The sequence below is a fragment of the Nelumbo lutea genome, chromosome 6, assembly GCF_056320005.1.
Source record: "Nelumbo lutea isolate HS-2025 chromosome 6, American lotus-T2T, whole genome shotgun sequence".
Lineage (NCBI taxonomy): Eukaryota > Viridiplantae > Streptophyta > Magnoliopsida > Proteales > Nelumbonaceae > Nelumbo > Nelumbo lutea.
The window spans coordinates 24,505,148-24,520,866 of NC_142689.1; the positions used below are offsets into that span (position 1 = coordinate 24,505,148).

At 38.9% G+C, this 15,719-nt stretch overlaps 1 protein-coding gene across 2 annotated transcripts in view; it reads right to left on the reverse strand.

The window, feature by feature from the left end:
• The window catches only part of HAP2 (hapless 2), a 126,199-nt gene that overhangs the window by 79,456 nt on the left and 31,024 nt on the right, over positions 1-15,719 (reverse strand). For both annotated transcript variants that reach the window (XM_088949774.1, XM_088949775.1), the window contains exons 5-8: positions 14,342-14,399; positions 14,198-14,258; positions 1,059-1,137; positions 146-280 (exon numbers count right to left, since the gene is read on the reverse strand). In XM_088949774.1, coding sequence (XP_088805900.1) covers positions 146-280; positions 1,059-1,137; positions 14,198-14,258; positions 14,342-14,399 — 333 coding nt within the window. The remainder of the gene's footprint in view (positions 1-145; positions 281-1,058; positions 1,138-14,197; positions 14,259-14,341; positions 14,400-15,719) is intronic.

Here is a 15,719-nt window from a genome sequence, read left to right on the forward strand (position 1 = left end):
ATATTATTACAACAAGGTCATGCCAGCAAAAGGGAAAAACAAAAACAAAAATTGAATACCTTTATTACATGCAAGCATCCACCATGAAAAATAAAGTTCTTTCATTGATTATGATGGATCATTTACATTAATGTTGCAAGCATACCTGCCTCGGTATTACCAGGTAGAAGTCTTCAAATGATGGAATACTTGTATAACCAACAAAGTCACCAATAAGGTTGACTCTTAGAAAATTATCATTTGATAATACCGTTCTATTTTCAGGACCAACAACCACCTCCTGCCGAAAAAGGAAATCCACAAGTGGTGTATTACTATGTGAAGTGATAATTCAAACAGACTATACAAAAATTTCCAATGTAAAATATCAAGAAAAAGGCCGTCTAATTGTGTCAAGTAGGGAACCTTGTTACATGGAAGAACCCTGCAGCATAGGCCAGGCCAGGGCTCCATATAAAGCTTTAGGGTTGGACTGTATATACCCCAAAGCATCTAGAGTGGTTATCACAGAGGAGAAATATGAAAATTTTGAAATAACATAGACAGCAAACTGGGAGTAGAGGGTCCGTTCAGAAACTAGGAGGGGAATATCTTAGATCTATACCCCATGCCAGCAGGTTTTGGTGACTATACTCAGACAGAGATATGGGTTGCACTACAAAGATTAAGGATGGTAGAATTTCTGCATTACAAAGAATTGGCCAACGTTAGTGATGGAATTGAGAACATTTTATAGATAGACTCTAGTGAACAATGTAGCTGTTAGACTTGCAAAACAAGTTGTAAAGGCAAGACAATGTATTGGGGTATAACTACCCAGTGTAGAATTTGTAATCATAAAAAAATATATTGGTAAGGGTGGCTATCTGAGACTAGCTACCCCAGAGGTGGTGCTTGGCACACTACTGTACATCATTTTCATATATATCATAATAAAATGTTCAACCGCTACTGAATAAAAAGAAGAATATAGGCAATATATATATATATATATATATGTGTGTGTGTGTGTGTGTGTGTGTGTAGATTTTGCAATTACAAGAATGTTCTCAACATACTGATATTTTAGACCCTGTCTTCACTTTAATATGAACACTGAAGCCTAGTAATCTCCTTCCAATACCAAAAACATGGAACCTGGCAATGAAAGAGAAAAGAAAGGCAATCATAGCAATTAATAGTACCCATAAAGAAGAGAGATGGAAGAAAGAAAAGGAATATCACATACGTGCACATACACGAAGAATATAACATGAATATTGTTACCCATTAAATCTAATTCATGTAAGGTGTTAAAGCAAAGAAATCCATGAGAAACACTTCCAAGATCACATGAGAGTTGGTGAAAAATAAAACAATATCAGTAACAACTAAGAAGTAAGAAGTGAAATACCAACTCTATTGGTTTAATCATCAAGTGGCCCTTTGAAAATGGATAAAATTACTGAACTGAATTACTCATTGCTTTGTTTTCGAGTGGACAAAGTAATTAAAAATTTGTGAATGTCTCTCCCACTGGATTCCAGAAATTTCCATGTTTAGGATTATCTCCCAAGGGAAGGCCTAGGTAACTCAATGGGCAATTAGACACTACACAACCCAAGATGTCTGCACTTTCTATGATCTCTCCTTCCCTCATGTTTATTTCCACTAAACAAATTTTCTCCAAATTCACCTTAAGGTTAGACATTTGCTTGAATAATTGCACAGCAAGCTTCAAATTCCTTGTCCATCTCAAATATCTTCCTTCACAAAAAAGCACCGTATCATCTGTAAACTGCAAGTTAGTTAGTGGTACCTCTTCCCTACCTACTCTCCAGCCCCTAACTAAGTTCCTAGAATCTGCTCTAGAAATCAATCTCCCAAGAACCTCTGCAACCAAAGTAAACAAGAAAGGGGATAGGGGTACCTACGCAACCAAAGTAAACAAGAAATTCCTTGTCTTATTCCCCTTAATGCTGGGAAAAAAAATCCACCACCATCCCATTTACTAAAACAGAATACCGACATGTTCTAGCATATCCCATCACCCATTTGTAACACATGGCTAATGGGAAAAAATCCACCACAATCTCCCTTCTGTAGGATTAAACTTAGTATATGCATAATGAAGGCCTTGGAGAAGCTGGACAACATTTGTCAATGTGTTGGCTTTGATAGGGGTATGGTTCAACCTGATTGACTAAATCAATGGAATTAGTGAACCCAAACCAACCCTATAAGGTCAACCAATTACAACCTGGCCTGACCCATGAACAGTACCCATATTCTTAGTGAGTGCTATATTTACAAATTTTTCAATGCCACTATGATAAACATAGTTTCAGGTTTCATTTAAAGAAGTAAAAACATAATTCCCAGTCTTCTTCTAATGAGAGAGAGAGAGATCTGCACATCATTAGAGTATATCTAAACAAGCAACATTATGACACCTTACACCTATAACAATAAGAAAAAAGAAAAACTATAACTTTGTGATCCCAATGGATCAGGTTCCGCATGAGTTCGTCTCAACCCAAACCCAACAATACCTGATTAAGCCTAACACAAACCCAATCCAGTGCTGATATTGCTGTAAGGTTGCCCGTAGTGGCTCAGGTAATGAAACTAGAGGTGCAGGTGCTGGCTAAACTGATGGTGCAGGTGCGGGCCGAACTAATGGTGCAAGTGGTGGCTGAACTAATGGTGTAGGTGCTGGCTGAACTGATGGAGGCACCACAGGAACAAGAAACCCCAAAACTCTCCCCCTGTGGAGAACCACTCGAGAAGAAGAATGTGGATTCAAAAAAGGTAACATCCATAGTGACAAATCTGTTCCTCGACACTGGATCGTAACAGCAATACCCCTTTTGGTTTTGAGCATACCCAAGGAAAACACATTTCTTTGCCTTAGGATCAAATTTCTTAAGATGAGAGCCAAGAATATGAACAAAAGAAACACAGCCAAAAACCCTCAGAGGTATATGAAATATCTCCATTTGGAAAAAGTAGGCAAAATGGCACCTTAAACCCCAAAGTCCGTGAAGGAACACGGTTAATCACATGTACAGCTATAAGAACTGCATCTCCCCATAACTGCACAGGGACTGAAGCGCGCACCATAAGAATCCTTGCCACCTCCACAATGTGTCTATTTTTCCTCTCAACAACTCCATTCTGTTGCGGTGTATATGCACAACTGCTCTGATGAACTACACCATGTTCTAAGAGATGCGTGGTTAGATCCTTCTCAAAATACTCTCAGGCATAACCTTAGTTCTCACTCCAGATTGTGTGAGAACCATCTGGTGGAATTGTCATACCAAGTTAGGAACCTCATCATGTAATTTCATCAAATATAGCCAAGAATATCGTGTATAATCATCCACAAACAAAAGAAAATAACGAAATCCTCCCATGGAAGGGATTTGATAAGGCCCCCATACATCAGTGTGAACAATATTAAAGGCAAAAGCACTTCTTCTATTACTTGGTTTAAAAGACTGTCTACAATGTTTTCCTAACTGCCAACTCTCACACTCCAAATTAGATAATTGAACAGACTCAAACAGCTTTGGGAAAAGACATTTCAAAGAATTAAAAGAAAGATGTCCCAAGCGGCTGTGCCAAAGCATAATCTGGTTCACTGACTCTAACCAACTACTACTGCTACTGCTAACATGATGGCCCCAATGTCTCGGAATCTCATCCAAAAGGTAGACTCCATTCACCTCACGACCACTCCCAATCATCTTCTTTGACTCCAGATCCTGCAATACACAATTACCAGGAAGAAAGGTCACAGAACAATTCAAATTTTTTGTCAAAGAACTAGCAGACAGTAGGTTGGTATGAAGTCTAGGGACATGTAAAACAGAGGACAAAGTTATATCATTGGTCACTCTAACTGTCCCCTTCCCAACAATAGGTATATGTGAACCATCTGCTGTAGAGACTCTATCTCTACCAGAGCACAACTAATAGGAACTGAAAATGGTAGGGGCATTAGTCATATGCTCAGGTGCTCCTGAGTCTATAATCCAGGGAGGTCCCTCCTTACCTGAAGTGGATGCAAGATTTGTAGTTGCATATGGACTACCTGTATGTGCAAAGGAAGTGGTGTAGTTGGCTCTTGCATTCCGTTGTCCATCTGGAAGGCTAGGGTTAGGTGAATCTTTCTTACTCATAAGCTATCCAAACCTCTCCAATTCTGTTCTCACTGCTGCTACTGCAATAGATTCCCAATCAGTTTGGGAGAGTGGAGCTGAAGAGTCTCCTGTAGTGGCTACATTTGCATTTCCCTTCTTGTTTCTTATCCGAGCAGGCATAAGATTTGGATGAAGCTTCCAACAAGTGTCACTGGTATGCTTAGGCTTCTTGCAATAATCACACACCAAGTCCTTCTTATCTTTCCTTCTAGTCTCACTACACCCCATGTCTCCATTCGGCTTAGGTTTTGTTGTACCAACCATGGCCGACTGGTCAGTACCAAGCTGTCTCAGCATTACATTCTTCCTAGTCTCCTCTCCAGAGACAAAAGCATAGGCCTGAGAGAGTGTCACACCCTCTCTAGAAAGAATATGTTGCTTAGCAATGTCAACTTCAGGGTTCAATCCTGCCAAGAACTCAAAAACCCTATTCCTCTCTACTAGTTTGTGATAAGTTGCTGCATCATTTACACTTTCCCATACCACAGTTTCTAAGTGATCTATTTCCTACCATAGGCTTTTCAGAATGGAGAAATACACAACAAGAGGTTTTTCTCCCTGCTTCAAACTTATAACCTGATTTCTTAACTGATAGGCTCTGGCTTCATTTTGCTTCTGAGAATAGGTTTCAGTCACTCCATCCCAAATCTACTTGGCAGTATTAGCCCATAGGAAATTTTTTGCAATATGAGGTAACATAGAATTACACAGCTAGGACATTACCATGCAATTCTCTTGCACCCATTGGGAAGAGTTTGTATCGGGTTTCTTCTCCTCCCCGGTGAGAGACCCTAATTTTCCATGGGCACCAATAGCCATCTTAGCTGATTGTGCCCACTCCAAATAATTTGTGCCATCAAGTTTTACTGTAGTAATTATTCCAGACCCAAAAATATCACTACTACCTCCAACACCCAGTCCCACAGTACCGGTAGATTTCATCTCGGTATTCCAACTCTCATTTACTTCAAAACAGTTCAATAGTAAGAAAAAATAGATTGGAGACCTTCAAAAAATAATTTAATACCACACACACAGAAACCAACCCTTCCGGAGGAAGAAAACCCTAGCTAGAGGGAAATCTCTCTCCTCCGCATGCCTCCCAACAGAGAGAAGGGAATCTTTCACTCTGGGAGGCCTAGAAAAATGCAGAAACCAAACCGCCCTCTTCAGAAAATCAAAAGAAAACTAACAATACCTAGGCGCCCAAGATCAGATCAAAAACAAAGAGTCCAACTTTTCTGGGACTCTTCCCCGTACTCTAGTTCTACCTGATTTTGATACCAAAAACTCTAAGAACTGGGCAATCTATAGTAGATCGATCAGCCCTTTACTTCTTCATGCAATCGGCTGATCTAGGGTTGCATGAGAATGCTTCAAGAAACCCTAGCTACTACTCTGATACCAAGTAGAAATTTGTTGAATTAAAAAATATGAAAAAAAAGTAGTTTCTTAAAGAGAGAAGGAAGAGATAGGGAGAAGAAGAGAAGAAGAGAGTTTGAAAGAGAAGAGAGCAATAACGCTGGCCGCCCCCCTCACTTATTATTTATACTAAAATAATAGAACAGTACAAAGACAACTATGCCCTCATAGGGTGGCAAAACATAAAACAGCTTATGTAACCTTCCAAAAAACAATAAAATTTGGACTCACATAACTGTTGTGGTCCCCACCTCCTATCTAACAACTAACATAAACATCTACTTAGAAAAACATCATAAAACTAATTAATCTTCAACAGTCTCCATTCCCCATCAGTCCTGAAAAAAGTGCTACCAGATTCCCTTCCCTATGTCTTATGATTCTCCAATTCTAAAAGGACCTAGATTTCCTTCACTGGGAGGTGCCCATATCAACCTTGTTTTAGCCTTCTATACTGAACTAGAAGCCATTAATAACTAGTTCCTTCAAATATCATCAAAGGAGAACTGTCTAAACGGATCCAAAGTTAGTAGCCAATGTATTACTCTAGTCAATACATAGTTCATAACTTATTGTTTCTTCTCTGCTTCTCTTGGAAGATCATAGCATTTCTTTCCTCCCATAAGGTCCAAATAATTATTGCTCTGGTGCATCTCCATATAAACTAATACTTTATATATATATATATATATATATATATATAATATTTTCAATAGGTTTATTATAATTGGGTTCATCAAGTTAGACTCGATTGTCCTGAGAACCGATCAATTCGATTCTTAGTCTAAAATTAGACCCTATCAGGTTCAGTTCAGTTCTAGGTCCTTCGTAATTCTTGTCAAGTCGGTTTCAGTTCTACCTAGACCCAACCCGTTGATAGTCCTATCTCTCTTTCCACTCCCACCATAATACTATTTTTTATTTTTTTTGTTGAGAATGGCTAGATAGGGGTGTTTTTGGTTTTTTTTCCTTTCTTATACTCTCTTAGTATTTGGGCACCCATATAGGGGCCTTCTTGTAATTATTACTTTCTCATATTATAATGTATTCTTTTGAGGGTGTGAACAGTGAAAGACACACCTCTCAACACTTGCTCTCTTCTTCCCCTTCTTCTCTTCTCTTCTCTTCTCTTCTCTTCTTCCTCTCTTGAAACCCTAGTTTCTACAACTTGGTATTAGAGCGGGTAGAAGCATCTGGGAGTTGTTCTCTGCTGATCTCCTACCCAGAGGCGAACTGTTGACGTCAGACCGCCGTCGGATGTCAGCAGTCCATACAGGTGCCTACGATGTCGAGCCATGTATAGCAGGTTTAATGATATTTTTCTGCTGAAAAACCTAGACCATTCAAGTCATTTTTCAATTTGGGATTGATGGGATGTGGTCCCGTAATTTTCTGAGCACTGTGTGATTTTTGGGAGATTTTTTTCTCCTATTTTGCTGCCAACCTAGTTTTTTCCAACTTCCTTTGGTTCTTAACAATGTGGTAACCTGGTTTTTGGGTCTACAACCTCGGTTAAAGTGTTGGGGGTCCTTTTTGGTTGGTGAAAAGGTGTCTTGTTAGAAAATGGAATCACCTAAGGATTTTCAGATGGTTCCCAGTGTGTTCCCAGGAACTGCAAATATTTCCAGTGGTATGATAACTACTGTTAAACTAGATGGAACTAATTTTTTAGAGTGGTCTCAGTCTGCTAAATTTACCATTATTGGGAGGGGTAAACTAGGATTCATCACAGGAAGGGAAGTGAAGCCGAGTCATGAAGTCCCGAAATTCGCAAGGTGGGAACAGGACAACTCCCTTGTTATGTCATGGCTGATTTGCTCAATGTAACCTCATATTGCCCGAAATTACATGTTTCTTCCATCTGCCAAGGATATCTGGGATAGGGTGGTTGCTACTTATTCCCAAGTTAATAATACTACTAGAGTGTACCAGCTTTGGAGGGGAAGCTTACAGTATGCATCAAGGGGAGGAATCTGTTGCTATGCATTTCTCTTCTCTACAGTCTATCTAGGAAGAAATGGATCACTTGAAATCTCTAGTTTGGAATGACCCTAAAGATGGTGAGCAGTATCGGAAGTACATAGAGGAGAACAGAGTCTTTGATTTTTTGGTAGGCTTAAACCCAAAGTTTGATTTCACCAGGCAACACATTCTTAGTGTCGACATTGTCTCCCTTGCTATTGCTTACTCTCTTGTAGAAGGGGAAGAAAGTCGAAGAACTGCCATGATGCAATCCTCTATGAGTGATCATTTTGCCTTTATGTCATCAAGACCCAAGCAAAATACTAGCAAACATCCCATTGCAGAGAAGGTCGAGGATGTTATTTGTGAATACTGCAAGAAGCCAAGACACACTAAAAAAAGGTGTTGGAAGCTCAATCCTCATCTAAAGTCGGAGAAGTACAAAACCAAGAAGAAGGGCAATGCTCACTTGGCTACAGTTGGTAATGATGCTCAACCCTTGGATGTGCCTAACTCCTCTGATGTGATGGACAAACTCAGGAATATATTGTTACAGCTAGAGAAGGGTGGTACATCCTCCTCATCTGGTTCTGGACTTAATAATCTATCTAGTTCATATGCCAAGATAGGTATTGCACCCATATAGGGGCCTTCTTGTAATTATTATTTTCTCATATTATAATTCTTGGCAGTAAATCCAATTGAAAAATGAGGAAGGAGACAAGAGAAGGGAAGAAGAGAGGAGAAGAAGAAAGAAAGGAAGAAGAAAAGATTTGGAGCAATGGAACAGTGCTGGCGGCGCCAGCTTCTATTATATTATATAGAGCGACAAAAATAAGAAGGGAAAAGACTCCTGCGCCCTTGCTATAAATGAAGTACAATAACAGAAAATTAAAAAAAAAAGCTTTAACTAGCCAAACATACACTAAAAAAAGAACTAAATTATTTCAACACTCCCCCTCAAGTTGGATCATAGATGTCAATCAAGCCCAACTTGTCACACAAATCGTTGTGCCGCACATGATGAAGACCTTTGGTGAAGATATCTGCAAGTTGTTCTTCTAAGCTGACATATGGAGTACACACTTCTCCATTCACAAGTTTCTCTCAAATAAAATGCTTGTCCACTTCAATGTGTTCTGTCCTATCATGAAAGACTAGATTAGCAACAATATTGATGGCAGCTTTATTGTCATAGTAGAGTGACATAGGGTTGCTCACTACAAAACCCAGTTCACCTAACAAAATTCTTATCCACATGATTTTAGCAACCCCATGAGACATCGCTCTATATTCTGCTTCAACACTAGATCTAGCCACCACACTTTGTTTTTTACTTCTCCATGTGACCAGGTTTCCACCTACAAAGGCACAATTCCCACTATTAGACTTTCGGTCGTCAAATACCCCTACCCAATTAGCATCAGTATATACTTCCACCTTTAAGTGTCCATGTTTTTGGAACAACAAACCAACTCCGAGAGACTTCTTGAGGTATCTAAGGATCCTCTCTACAGCTTCAAAGTGAGTTGTCATAGGATTGTGCATGAACTAAGGACACCCATTACATAAGCAATATCAGGCCTGGTCATAAACAAATACAAGACTCTCCCTACAAGTCTCTGGAACTTCTTCACATCTTTCAAAAACTCTCCTTGCTGTCTCCCAGCTGATGATTAGATTCAGTTGGTGAGTCAATTGGTTTACCCCTGAAAAAAACGAAAGAGAGGAGAGCTTGAGAGTTCAGCAATGAGGGTCTGAGAATGAGAGTTTCGAACCTACTCTCTCTCAGCACCCTAATACTATTTTATTAAGATAGATTTGAGTACTTACAAGGAGGCCCTTAGTTGGGCAAGAATTTACAAAGAACTTAATATAGACAGGATGGGCCCAGAATAAGGCCCACTACAGGAGAACATAAATAACAAGAAGGAATAAACAGCCTATGGGCCATTTGGCCCATCTTCTCTACAACCCCCAACTTGCCTGTATCTTCTAGTAAATCAAGTACATATTTCCGTTGGGAAATAAAGATGCCCTTGTGAGAGCAGGCAACTTCAATTCCAAGGAAATAACATAAGAGGCCTAGATCTTTCACCTCAAATTGAGTGGCTAACAATTTTTTTAGTCTCTGTATTTCAGCCTCCCAATCTCCTATGATCACTATGTCATCCACATACACAATTAAAGCTACAATTTTCCCTTCACCTTTTTTCACAAATAGAGTGTGATCTGACTGGCATTGTTTGAACCCCATCTATTGAATTGCTAAGTGGAACTTACTAAACCAAACCCGAGGTGATTGTTTCAACCCATATAAAGATTTTTTTAACCTACACACTTTTTGTTCATTGCCTTTGGCACAAAAACCTGGAGGTAAGTCACCATTCAAGAAAACATTTTTGATGTCCAATTGGTGAAGTTCCCAGTCAAGATTTGCTACCAACGAAAGAAGAATCCTGATAGAGTTCATCTTCGCTACTGGAGCAAAAGTCTCTGCATAGTCCACTCCATATACCTGTGTAAAACCTCTTGCTACCAGTCTAGCCTTGTACCTTTCAACAGTTCCATCAGCCTTGTGTTTCACTGTGAACACCCACCTGCAACCCACTAGTTCCTTCCCTCCAGGAAGTTCCACCAACTCCCAAGTGCCATTTTTGTGTAATGCATCAATTTCTTCTTGCATTGCATCTGTCCATTCAGTTTGGATAAAGTTTCTGCCACATTCTTAGGAACGGGGACACTGTCCACAGAAGAGAGGAATGCACGGAATGAAAGTGAAATGTGATCATAGGACATAAAATTAGAGATAGGATGAATAGTGGACAACGGAGCTGTAGAAAATAGAAGCTGATGTGGGGCCTTATACTCTAGTGGCCGAGATGGCATACGGTTGATGATGTATCTAGCACACAAAACTGCATCCATCCAAAAATGTGTTGGCACATTCATATGAATTAATAAGCCATGAGCTACTTCGAGAAGGTGACGATTCTTTCTTTTAGCAACACCATTTTGTTGGGGTGTCCTCGCACAAGAGCTTCATTGAAGTGACCCACTCGAAGCAAAAAACTATGTGATATCACTATGGAAGTCTTCCTACGCATTGTCTGATTGGAAGATATGGATTTCAGTTTGGAACTGAGTGAACACCAAGCATTGAAAGTCTTTCACAATTTTTGGCACTTCATCTCTATATCGCATAGGGTAAACCCAAGTGTATCTAGAATAATCATCAATCAAGGTAATGAAGTACTTATATCCAGCCTTAGTAGATAGAGTAACAGGGCCCCAAACATCAAAATAAACAATATGAAATGGAAATTCAGATCTTTTATTTCTCAAAGGAAAAGAACTTCTACAATGTTTACTCAATTAACATGTCTGACATTGTAGCTGACTCACTGACAAGGACCCAAACAACTTTAGAAACATAACTTTTAATGACTCAAAAGAAACATGACCAAGACGACTGTGCCATAAATAGGCTTAACTCTCACTGGACGAACTCATGGACTTTGTAGCCACAAGACCAGTTTTATTCTCCAACACGTAGAGACCATCCACCATGCTTCCTCTACTAATCGTCTTCCCCAAGGCCAAATCCTGAAACACACATAAAGACGGAAAGAAAGTGACTGAACAGTTCAAGGAGTGAGTAATACTACTAATGGAAAGCAAATTTATAGGTAATTTCGGAACATGTAGTACATTAGAAAGGGTAAGGCCGAGTGGGAGAGGTATGGTGCCTTGGCCATCTATGGTAAAGAAAGAACCATCAGCTAGTCTCACCTTATCTCTCCCAGAGAGAAAGTTATATGTCTAAAATAAATTTGACTTATCGGTCATGTGGTTTGACGCTCCAAAATCAATAACCCAAGGAGAATCAGTGGTATGAGATGACACATGGAGGGCAGTGGCAGTGTTACCTGATGTAGACGCGAAAGAGGTAGAGGGAGTAGGACTAGAATCCATCTGGCGGAGAGTCCTACCATACAATTCCAAATGGTCACGAAAGGAGTTGATAATTTCATCCTTAGGGTTAGAACCGGAATGCCTCTCATGAGTTACCAATGAACTAGTCTCTTGAGATGCCATATTAGCTAAGCTATACTTTTTCTGATTCTACTGACTTGGTTTCTTGCCTTATATGCCTTTGCATCTTGAGACCCATTGCTGAGATACAAGTGAATTATATGCCTTTGCATCTTCATTACACTTCCAACTCACATTCTGATAGTGATCAAGTTCTTTTCATATCGATGTCAAATCAGAATAGTACATCGAGAGATTCCTCTCCCCCTGCTTGCAAGTAGAGGATTTAGTTTGCAGTTGGTATATCTTGGCATAGTGTCTCCGCTCTGAGTAGGTGGATTCTGCTTGTTCCCATATCTCACAAGCAGTTTCAGCCCACATAAATGTCTTCCTTACCTGTGGCAGCATGGAAACCAAGAGCCATGACATCACCATACTATCCTCTTGATTCCACCTATCATATACAGCACTTCCGTTCTTCGGTTCCTTCACTCTCCCATTGATGTATCATATTTTCCCCCTAGCAGTGATGTAGAGTTTTATTCCCCTAGACCATTCAAGGTAGTTCAGACCATTAAAGGAAATAACAGCTATGGAAAAATTCATATCCATTCCCCCACTCACTCCATTGTGGCTCCCTGAAAACTCTAAAGTAGCAGAAATCTCAGACGACATGGTAAACACAATTTTTTTTATCTAAACTCTCAACTGAGGATCCCTCCTTATATCGACAAAAGCTCCACACACAAAAATTCAGTTCTGGACTTAATCTGAGCACAATAAAAACAGCACCAATTTCCAAAGAAGAACTATGACGAGACTGATTTTCAGATCTGCATGAAGAACAGTCCCAGCCTACTGGTTTTCCAGTAAGTTCCACAGAATTAATCAATAAGAGAGATCCTAACACCCATGAAATCAGACTAACGAGCAGAGAAAACAGTCATCTGTGACCTACAGTCACCTTTTCACAGGTACAAGATCACACGATCCAACAAACAAAAGAGGTATAACACTCACAAAAGTCTGTTGACATTCAGCGGTTTGGATTCATTTGTTCTCCATTTGGTACACAACCAAGGAAAAAAATAAAAGAAGAAAAAAAACCTTGGGGTTGTACCAGTTGTAGATCTGATTTGATCAGCCTAGATTCAATCCTCTGTTCTGCCCAGATAAAGACGAAAAAAAACAGGTCATCTTGGCAATAAATCCAATTGAAAAATGAGGAAGGAGAGAAGAGAAGAAGAAAGAAAGAATAAAAAGTTTGGAGCAATGGAACAGTGCTGGCGGCGCCAACTTCTATTATATTATATAGGGCGACAGAAATAAGAAGGGAAAAGACTCCTATGCCCCTGCTGTAAGTGAAGTACAATAACAGAAAATAAAAAAAGGCTTTAACCAGCCAAACAGACCCTAACAAAAATAACTAAATTATCTCAACAATAATGTATTCTTTTGAGAGTGTGAACAATGAAAGACACACCCCTCAACACTTACTCTCTTCTTCCCCTTGTTCCTCTCTTGAAACCCTAGTTTCTACAACTTTTTTATTTATCTTTGTTTTCAAATTTTCATTTACCTTCAACCACTCTCCATGAACTTTTAATATTATTTACAATATATTTTTTCAATTATTCAATATAATTAATTATTTAAGTCTTCTAATTTTGTTTCATTTAAGCAAGCCCCAAGTTGGGATTGAAGTATCGGAAACAAACACAACTTGGAAACTTGTGGGCCTAATGCACACTCAAACCTAGGTCCAAGCCTTGAATTTTTAGTTAGGTTGGGCTTGTTGGTTGGGACCAAGCTTGACTTGGAAATTTGTGAGCCGAATGTGTGAACTTGGACAAAAAATCTGCAGGGCCAGGCCCAAACCAAGTCTAAACATAAAACTTAGGACCAAGCCTAGAATTTTTAGGCCAAATCGGGCCTTTTCATCTACATCTCTTTAACGTCGCAATTGAATTCCGTGGAACAAAAGCAAACTAATATTTTAAAAATTCTCTCTCCTCTCACTCTCGTTCTCTCTCCAAGAATTCATCTACTCCCTCCCCACCCTCTCTCCCTCCCTCCCCCCAACCCCTCTAACAGTATACACTTGGTAAAATGTCTTAGTGCATATCATATGTTAAGTTACTTAATTTCACTTAAATGAATTTTTTAAGACTATTAATTACTTTAAAGTTATTAATTGTAATTGTTAAATTATTTGTCTTAAAATTTGAGTAATTAATGTAATTTAAGTATTTAATCAGATTAATTAAATTAATAATTAATTAATTTACCATATTTAATCAATTAAGTTAAATTAACTAAAATGACTAATTAAATTGCACTAAATCAATTTGCTTCATTTACCCAAGCAACTAACATTAAATCTACCTATATGAATAAAATTGCCTATTTAATGTGTTCTTGTATTCTTATCAGCCCCTGCAATGCAAGGGCACCCCATTAGTATATATAGAAGATGAAATAATTGAATAATTGCATCTGCATATTATAAAGAAGGATATTTAACAATTAACATAGTATAGCCAAGCAAAAATGAAGTATAAGAAAAAAAAAAAGAGAAATAATAACCATACCAATCACCTGGAAACCGAAGACAATGTGCAGTGTTGGCTTTTCCTTTCATCAGTTTACCAACTAAGCAAAAAAATAAAACTCATCAATAACTACCCTGGTAAGAAAATTTGAGAATATTGAACAACCAAAGATTAAGCACTTACAAAAGCTCCCACATGAAGAAGGCACACGACGTCGTGTCCCACAAGGACAACAAATTGGCTATTCATCAAGACAAAAAAAAGGGGAACATAAACGCCACATATAAAACAAGAAGAAAATGAAATTTATTAAATCATAACCATGCAAAAGATATTGTGTAGATAATAAAACAAAATAAAAATAAGTTATCATAAGATGAAAGTTTAGTTTACAATATTTTTCAAATAACTCCAAGGACAGCTGGAACCAATGTTTTATAAAATGTGGAGGCATGATACAAGGCACCCCACTACCTAGAGGTGCAAGGCATAGTTCAGAACAAAAGAGGTGTCAGGCTCTTGAGCACAAGAAAGGACATGATCCCCCTTAAGAGGAGGTATAGAAGAAGGAAGAAGAAGGATCCCATCTTGTTTTCTTGTTTCTTTTTTATGAAAGGTTTCTTGTATTAAGAGGAATAAAGATGCAAGGGATCAGAGGGTGGAGCCCCCGACCCAAACATCCTTTCCCTACCCTTCCATTCCCTTTCCTTTTCTTTCTTTTTTTTCACTCTTTCTTTCTTTCTTTTTCTTTCCTTTTCATTTATTTCTTTCTTTTCTTTCTTTTTCTTTCCATTTCATTTATTTCTTCTTTTCTTTCTTTTTGTATGAAGTGCATGAGGTGCATGAAGTGTACACCTCATGCAAGAGTCTTTTGAGATGTACGTCACAGAGACATCAATGCCTCTGCCATGCGACTCAGGACGTTTTGGGGGCACCTTGCCCGGACTCCCCAAAGGTTCGCTTCCAAACACCTGCCTTCTCACACCTTTCAAAACATTGGCTGGGCCTGTGGATATGCAGTCAACTAAGGGCAAGATTTTGATTGATACTTTCTACCAATGTTTTCAACCCACCATCGACCCGATGATCAAACCGTTCAAACCATCACCCAAAGGAAATTTCCGGTCTGGGTAAATTTTAAATCCGAAAAATGGTCAGAAAATGTTGATTTGGTCAAAAAAACATCGACCCAGGTTGTTGAATGGTCAATTAATCAACCCAGTCAATAGGCCATGGGTTACATTATCTTTTTTTTTTTTTTGATAAATGAGAGAAATTTTATTAATTCAAATAAAGAGAGTACAATCAGCCTAGGAGGAGGCACAAGGTGTTACCTCCCCCAAGGACTGAACCATAAACAATAAACACACACAAGCCTAAAACACAATTACAAGGTAACCCAAAACAGATCTCCCCTTGATACCCCCATGTTTGGCCAGAGAATCAGCCATTGCATTTGGTGATCTGCTAACCCACTGAAAATTGACTGTCATATTTCTTGTCAGCCAGTTCACTTTAACAGATCCCTGTAACCCCAACAAGTTGTTTCTGGATTTGTCAG